The following is an 8,175-nucleotide window of genomic DNA, read 5'->3' as shown; positions in this document are numbered from 1 at the left end:
GGGGGGGGGGGGGGGGGGGGGGGGACAGTGTGGGAACCACAGAACTTCATTTCCTTTCCTAAGCCGGTTTCTGGGCAGCCCTTCCCTGCCAAGTTTCTGCCTGAAGCAAATTAAAATGGCAGAGTTATCAAGCCTTGAAGAAGAAATGGAGGTTCTAATGGAAGTGCGGCTCAGCCTTCCCCACAGCCGTGCGGGGCGCACACACAGCCGCAATTCAATTAGCCGCTGCGAGCGCCAGCAGAAAAATCACGGCATTTCATTTCCTCCGACGGCGGCCAGCGGCCACCCTGCGCTCAGCAGCCAGGCTCCCGGCCCCTTTCCTCCAGGGCGGCCGGGCGGGCGGGGAGCGGGGCAGAGGGGGCGCACGGCTGCTCGGGTTTCTCCTTGCGACCCTGTACGTGGCTCGGAGAACAGCGAGCTCTTTCTTCTCCTGCAGTCAGGCTGAAAACCCTCGCTGCTACTGGAGAGAGTCATGTCAGGCATTTAGCGGCATCGATCCAGCCCGCCTCTGGCTGGCAGGCGGCCAAAAAACTAAGTATTTTTTATTGCTTCGGCGAGGCAAGGAAATATGAATGAAGCTACCTCTAATTGGACTCCAGACTAACCCCTCTGGGACAGCTTCCAGCCCGGCCAGCCATCCCCCTCCCGCTCGGCCGCGGCCCTGTCCTTCCTGCGGGGGCCTCATCTGTTGACAACCTGGTTTGCAAAGGGCTGCTCGCTGCGGGCTGCAAGGCCTCCAAGGCCACGGCCACGGGCACACAAGCCCTGCTGCCTCACCGCCCCCCCCCACTTTCCCACCCCGAGCCGTCCGGCCCCGGCCCCAGGATGGATGGCGTCTTTTCTCATTCCCACGGGACTCTCTGGGGGCCCGAGTGGGCCCCCTCTGCTCCGAGTCTGCCGTGAATGGGTGTGGACCAGCACTGCAGAGCAAGGAGCTCAGCTCTTGGGGGGGTTCCCCAGGGGATTCTTTGAGCACAAAGCTTTCACAGATCGGGGCACAAAGCCAAATGCAAACAGCAATGGGGAGGAAGATGATGTGAAGACAGAGGGCATCGGGTGTCAAACCCTCATGTCACTCGGCAGCGGGTCCTTGTTAACCGGGTCACCTCCCAGATGCTGGATGCTGTTGTGAGGGGGTTTCCTGACTAAGCGGAGAGGGAGGCTTGGCTGGCCAGGAATATGCCCATGTCACAGATACAAAACCGAGGCTCAGAGAGGCCGAGAGCCACCCAGTGTCCCATGAAGCCAGGACCAGATCCAGTCCTGGAGGGGTCCAGATTAGCCCCCGCTCCTATCTAGGCCGACCACCTCTCCAAAAATGCCACCTTTTGAGGATCAACGCTAAAGCAATGAGGACAGATTTTCAGCTTCGGTTTTTCCTTTCTGATATACCCAGTCATCGCCGGGCCCAAACGCGCACCCAGATTTCCGAGCACGTCGGCAAGTCGAGAGGGGACGAGAGCACTGTTGCTAACTGGGAGGTTTAAAAAGTCAGCCTGGTGGAGGGCCGGGAGGGAAGGGGGTCGGGATGGAGCTGCCCGAGGAAGCTGCGTCTAGATGGTTAGTTAACTGCCTGACCTTCCAAGTCCTACTTAACACGAGGTAATAACCAAAGCCATCCCCACAGATTAGATGGCCCCAGATACAAGGACACGATGAGGAATAAAATAGCTTTGCTAATCGCTGGAGGATTTTTTTTATCCAGACCCCACTGCGCTTACTCAGAAGGCTTATTCACTTGAAACAGAACCTCTGAGCCTCAGTGCGCTCAGAAAGATTTACAGCAAATCTCAGAGCTGGCAGACACTCAGAATGCCTGGCCTTAATGCTTGCTCGCTAGCACTTTCTTAAACCGAGTTTAAGCCCAGAACACGGAGAAACCTCAGGCGTTTGGAGGAAGGGAGGAGGATACAGGATCAGACAGGGGGCAGCCAACTTGGGAGGAGGGAAGCGACCCCGCCCAGGACACAGGACCCCTGGGTTGCTTGCAGAGGCCCGGTGACTCCACAGACTGGCCAGCTGACCTCTCTGGTTAATCACCTCTCATAAAAAAAGAGGGCTAGCTCACTAAAAGCTACCCGTTTGCCAAATGATGGGCGGAAAGCCTGGAGAGATGACCGCTTCCCCAGCTGAAGGTCCTGTGTCGTGACAAACCCTCCCCCACCCCCAGGATCCCGCGTGGTCCCCTCCTCCTCCCCCCAACACCCCACACTCCGTAGGCTCCAGAGTGCTGACACTTACCGCACTGGATTCTCTTTCTTTGGGGATGGAAGGCCGGGACAGGAGGAGGGTCAGGCCCCCCAAGAGAAAAGGACAAAAAAAAAAGGAAAAAGGTCAGTCTCATGCAGCTGGCTTTTATGCTTTGCTAGTTGATAGGTTTTAAAATGGGCAGCAGGCCTAGCTCTCTGAGTCACTGTGGGTCAGCCAAGGCAGGGCCATTAGGTGACATTTCCCACTTTGCAAATTAACCGTCCCAATTCCCCATGTTCCCTCTGGCCACCAGTCCCAGGTGGGGTGGGGGCTGTGGCCCTGCTCTTCCTGACATGCCAAGAAGGGCACCCAGATCCCTGCTCAGCACTTTTCAAAGCCACCAGTCTGGAAAGGATCTGGGTATTGAGTACATTATTGTTTAAACGAAACAAATAAATAAAGGAACTACGGGAGTGTTTTTTGTTGTTTTTTTAACTAACACCATTCCGTGTGTCTTTGCGGAGAAGCCCCTGATTCTTCTGCACAGCAGCTGAGCCCTAGCTCCCTGACTCTCCCCTCCGCTGTGAGGACGCCCTCTCCCTCTGCCAAGGGCACCATCCCTCTGCAGGGACACACAACTTAGTCTCTGCTTCCAGCACTCCACCGCCGCCCTAGCGACCTGGCCTGGGCCGGATACCCTGGTCCACAGCCAAGGGCCAATCAAATCATGGTGTGCGCCTTTAACTTACAGTTTTGTATGTTAATTATATCTCAATAAAACGGGGAAAAAGTAGCTAAGGGCAGACAGACCACACGAGGTGGGAACTTTTGAAAAGGGCCTGCCAGGGACCCAGGACTTTTCCTTCCCCAAAAACTAAGCCCTCTTGAGCCCTAGTGGGTGCAGCTTCTGGGGTCCACACGGTAAGGGCCTGGTGAAGAGGAGGGGGTCTCATTCCAAGTCTTCCCGATCACCTCCCTGCAGTACTGTGATCGCTACCTCTGTCTGCTTAAAGACAGTTGACTGGCAAGTCTTTACTTGAGTGCCAACTGTGTACCTTTTCCAAGGCACCTGCATTGGTGAGATACACGCGCTAAGTTAAAAGCCAGGAACTAGGCCCCTGTTCTTAAAGGACTAATGATCTTGGTGAGGACAAAACATTCTCCAGGGGTAGGCTACAAGAGGACAGCAACCAAGGGCTCATTCTTGGGACCCCAGCTCTTCAACTCTCCTGGGAATGGGAAAAAGGCCGCCAGTGCAGACCTGAAGGCATCTTGAAGGAATGGGCCTGGGCTGGCCCTCTAAGGATGGGCAGTGTGTAGCGGGGACGATGGGAGAATGCACGAGAGGTCTTCTGGGCCCGAGAATACCCGGTACACAGCAGGGATCGAGGGGCAGTCATAGAAGGTGGGGCTCTGTCTCACATGTACCAGGAATTCGACAGATGGCACCAAATCTTTTGCTAACTCCTGGCCCCAGGGTGACAACATTTGCTGTGTCCCCTCGCAGTCGGACCTACAGGGCCCCCGCCCCCAGCCCAGCCCTGCCCTCTGCCCCAGCTCTGGGCCGCACCTCTGTGGTCCAGCTCATGGTGGTTCTTCTCGTCCTTCACCGTCAGGTGGGCCTGGCTGCCCAGGGCACCAAGTGCCAGCAGCCCGGAGCTGCTCCCCGTCACCGGGGGGATCCCTGGAGGCTGGAGGCCTGACGGGTGGGGTGGCAACTGGACCGGGGGGCCATGCGTGGCGTGGGAGAGGTGCTGGGCCTGGAGCTGCTGTTGCTGTAATGAAGTGGGTGGTGAGCACAGCTGAGCAGGGACGGCGGGGGAGGCCGCCGGGGGTGGGGAACACCCTCCAAAACCTTTACCCCCAGCTCAGTCCACATGCGGTCGGGCTGAAGAAGTCTGTTAACGGACGGCAATTGAGGCACAAGACTTTTGTCTTCAAACTCTGCACCCATCCCCCGCCCCCAGTTTCAGGACAGAATTCCTCAGTGCACATTTCCAAGCCCAAGATAAATAAAGCATGCATTTAAGAACCAAAGAATCATCAGGGCTCCCTCTCTATTAAGGGGGATGCATTCTGAAGCTAGCAGTCACACTTGGTCATGCTTGCGTGCCTTCAAACATTCACAGCCAGGGGCTCCCACCCGGAGCCCGTATCCTTGGGAAGCCTCCCTAATTCTCAGGAACTCCAGGCTGGCTGACTGAGCCAGGGCCAGGCCGTAGAAGAAAATTCCCGAGGTCAAGAGGGGCTTGGGGCCAGTGGAACGAGAGCTGATGTCGCCGGACATCAGAGCGGAGAACAGTCAGAGGGGAGACCAGAGTAACAAGGGTGGAGGTCTGGAACCTGAGGGACCAGGATTCAAATCCGCACTCCGGTACTTCCTGGCTGTGTGACCTCAGGCGGTTACTCATTAAGTGATCTCACAAACAACAACAGCTCCCATGTGCCAGAGAGCTTAGCGGCCCCCCACTGATCTAAACTCTACATCTGCGTTCAACAATGTACAGTCACAGTAGCAGTGTGCGCAATCCCCGGTCAAGGTCTCTCTGTGGCTCCCTGAGGCCCCAGGTACCCCTACCCAGACTAGCCCCAGGGTATTCTCTTTCCCCTTCCACATCCCACACCCCAGGGACTGGCCTGGGTAGCCTGGTCCCCTCCCCAGCAGCCACTACAAAACACCCTTTATCTTATCATTCCTACTTTGTGCCAAGAACCAGAGGAATTGTGGGGCGGGCTACACCATGGCCAAGTATCTCTGAGGAGTGGCTGGGGCCTTGGGTATGCTGATATCCACCTAGGCCGACATCTTCTCCACCAGCACAAGAGAAGGGAACCAACATTTACTGAATGCCTGAGTGAATGTGTGGCACTTTCCAAATATTCTCTCTGGCCCTTCCAGCCCAGGTCACAAAGAAGGGTTTGTGCCCATTCTACAGATGGCAAACTGACCCTTCAGGGGCTAGAATGGGTGGCCAGTAACTAGCCAAGTCGGACCATTAGTGAGTGAGACCTGGACTCAAATCTGTCAACCACCAATCTTATCCAAAGAGTGCTCTTAAGGAGAAGCCCCCCCCACCCCACCCAAAGCAAGAAGAGCTGGTGGGGGTGACAAGGAGCAAAAATCTGACAAGCTTGCCTGTCAATACAAACTTGGCTTTCGGGCCAGGCTGACAGACAACAGAACACAGGGGAAAAGTCTACAGTTCTGGTTGGAGGTGAGGCTCTAAGAGGCAGTAAGTGTTTGCAATCAGGGGGTGAAGGGCCCTGCTGTCCCCCAACTAAGCTGCAAACTGCAAATCTGGCTCATCGGGAAGTTAATGGAAGTTAATGGTAACCACGGCCACCACCACGTGGACTCCTGGCCCCCAAGGGATTTTTTTTCTCAGCTCTGGGTCAAAGGCTGGGACCAGTGGCCCTCACGCAGAGCTGGGACATCTACTGTTGGATGATTTATGGAAGCTGCTGGTGGGCCCTGGTCCAGGGCAGCCTGACTCCAGATCTAACCCAAGGTACCAGAGCAGAAACAAAGCCCGGGCAGGGGACCCCATGCAGAGACCCGACCCAGCCCAGCCCAGAGACTCAGGATCTCCTTGGGACACGGGACCCTATATCTGAGCTCTCTTACCCTTTCTTTTCAAAGAAATTATAATTGTTAGGTGTTATTAGAAGAAAAAAGAAATACATGCATCAGAATATATGAAAAATAAGTATGGATTAAAAAGTTGTTCTTAAAAAATTACCCTTCAATAATCCCACTCTCTAGAAGATTCCATGGTTACTCTCTCTAGAATTTTCCTTTACGAAAATCTACACATTGTAAATGTATTCCTAAATCATAGGCTCTTGCTGACCTCGCTCCTACTACACAACTGGATTTTAATTGAAGACTGCTCTGTACCCATCAACACGTCCTTTCCAACGGCTACCCATCATTCCTCGGTGTGGGCCAACCACCCAACTGTATCTACACGCCCGGTCTTAAAGTGGGTCTCCGCCAGCAGCCCTGCGGTTTTAGACCAGTTGCTGGCAGGCCCTTTAATTTTGCCAGTGTTAACTATTTAGTAAAATCCCAGAAAGCAAGGAGTGAGATATTTAATCCACTTTTTTACAGGGCACAGCCAGTGAGATCGCTGAAGGGAGCAGAGAGGGGAGGGGAGGAGAGGGGTTCAGGGAAGCAGCTGCATGGGTCCAAGGCTGGCTCCCTTCATGAACAATTCTGTTTCTGGAGAAAGAGCTTCCTACAGATTTGTGCCCAGGGAGAGACGCAGCTGAGTAACTCCAAACACCCCGATTCCTACCTTACCAGGTAAGCTCTGTCTTCTTCACCCAACCTTCTCGGCTCCCTGTCCAGTTCAAATGCTTCCTTCTCCTCCAGAAGCCCTCCCCATCACCATCCGCCTGGTCAGCACGGAGGTCCCCCTTCTGAGTCCTCCCAGCTCAGACACCGGGGCCAGACCGGCTAAGGCGGACGTCCAGCTATGAGACCTTAGAGGAGTCAGCGGACCGCTCTGGGCCTCCGTTTTCTCACTGTGCAAGGACCACGCGCGTGAAACTACACGTCACGGCAGAGCAGGTGCTCAGGTCACGTTAGCAAAAACTACGAACGGGTCACCAAAGTAACCGTTTCTTTCATCTTTATGGGACGCTTGCCAAATTGTGAGTTCCAGGAAGACGAGGACCTTGTTTTATCCATCCCAGCACCTCTCACGGTGCCTGGCTTGTTAGCTCAGCGTGCATTTGCTGGGTAAGTAAGTGATTGTTGCAAATGTTGCAAAACGGAGACATGGAGCGGCTGGGAAGGAGGTCAGCACAGGGGCTCTGTCCGGAAGGGACCATCCACCTTCCAGATCCGTGCCTCCTCTCCAAGGCCCCGACACACAGCTGGAACAGTCCGTGGGGACAAGAAGCATCCATCCAGTGTGTCCTGCTTCCTGGAAATGCGAACCCATGAACCGGCATCAGAAACTCGGAACAGAGGCTATGGTGGCCGTTTGGAGAACGGCAGCTTCCAAGCCCGGGAGGGTGATTTTCTGCCATAGCGTGTCGGACATCCGTGTCTTCTTTGCAACAGAGCAAAGGCCATTTCCATATACTTCTCATCTTCAAGTACAAAAGCATCCCCTGTGCAGCCAGAAAGTCCCCTGAGGTGTCCTTTGCCTGGTTTGAAGGCACAGTCAGGAGTGGCCCGGCGGGCTCCAGGAAACGAGGACGTAAGCGCCGACCTCCAAGGCTGGTCTCTTGGGGCGAGGGCAGATGCCAGCGCTTACTGGGCGTAGGGTCTGCTCATCACAGTGTTGGTTGCAACAGAGAGTGAAACAAAATTGTCTCCCCAGCGGGGAAGGGGGAGCGGGCTGACAACGATGAATCGGCCTTGCCATCCCATGGCGCGGCCCCAGACCCTCCCAGGCAGGCAGGGAGTGGCCGGCTGGCCTCTGGCTGCGCTTCCATCCCCTGTGGCCTGTCCCTGACTTCAGAGGACGATGTGCTGAAATACAGCGCCACGTGAGGGAGGGGTGGTGACAAGGGGGGAGACATGGAATCAAGTCCACCATCCAAGAAGGGATGGAGATCACCACTTCGTTGCAGTCCGTCTCCAGCTTCTACTACTCCTTCCAACACTGGGATGTGAAAGGAAGGCAGCAAGCCCCCCCATTCCTCTGCCAACCCCCAAAGAGGGGCTAAGTGCCCGGAACCAAGCCTGCTCAGGCGTACTCGTCCCTCCTGTAACAGTTCATGCCAGAATGCAAGCATGTCAAAGCAGGTGTCCCGTGGGCCCTAAGTGTGCGCCTGTCTTCCACGCGTGGGGGAAGTGCCCGTGCCCTGGGCTCAGAGGGTAAGGCCACTTACAGGAGAGGCTGGCGGGGAGGCTCTTCCTCGAGGAGTACGTCTAATTGGATTACGCACATCACGCTTTAATGCCTTTGCTGGCTGATTTAATGCTTCACTTCTCAGGTTCATGATTTGGGTTAAACTTAGTGAAGTCTC

General features: G+C 55.3%; 1 protein-coding gene across 4 annotated transcripts in view; it reads right to left on the bottom strand.

Annotated features, from left to right (window-relative positions):
- TLE3 (TLE family member 3, transcriptional corepressor) overlaps nt 1-8,175 on the bottom strand; it is a 45,638-nt gene that overhangs the window by 12,208 nt on the left and 25,255 nt on the right. For all 4 annotated transcript variants that reach the window (XM_040643045.1, XM_040643044.1, XM_040643046.1 and 1 more), the window contains exons 6-7: nt 3,761-3,965; nt 2,242-2,258 (exon numbers count right to left, since the gene is read on the bottom strand). In XM_040643045.1, coding sequence (XP_040498979.1) covers nt 2,242-2,258; nt 3,761-3,965 — 222 coding nt within the window. The remainder of the gene's footprint in view (nt 1-2,241; nt 2,259-3,760; nt 3,966-8,175) is intronic.

This window comes from Ursus maritimus, unplaced genomic scaffold, assembly GCF_017311325.1.
Source record: "Ursus maritimus isolate PB19 unplaced genomic scaffold, ASM1731132v1 scaffold_27, whole genome shotgun sequence".
Lineage (NCBI taxonomy): Eukaryota > Metazoa > Chordata > Mammalia > Carnivora > Ursidae > Ursus > Ursus maritimus.
The sequence above is the reverse complement of the archived record's forward strand: the minus strand, read 5'-3'. Positions and strand labels throughout refer to the sequence as shown.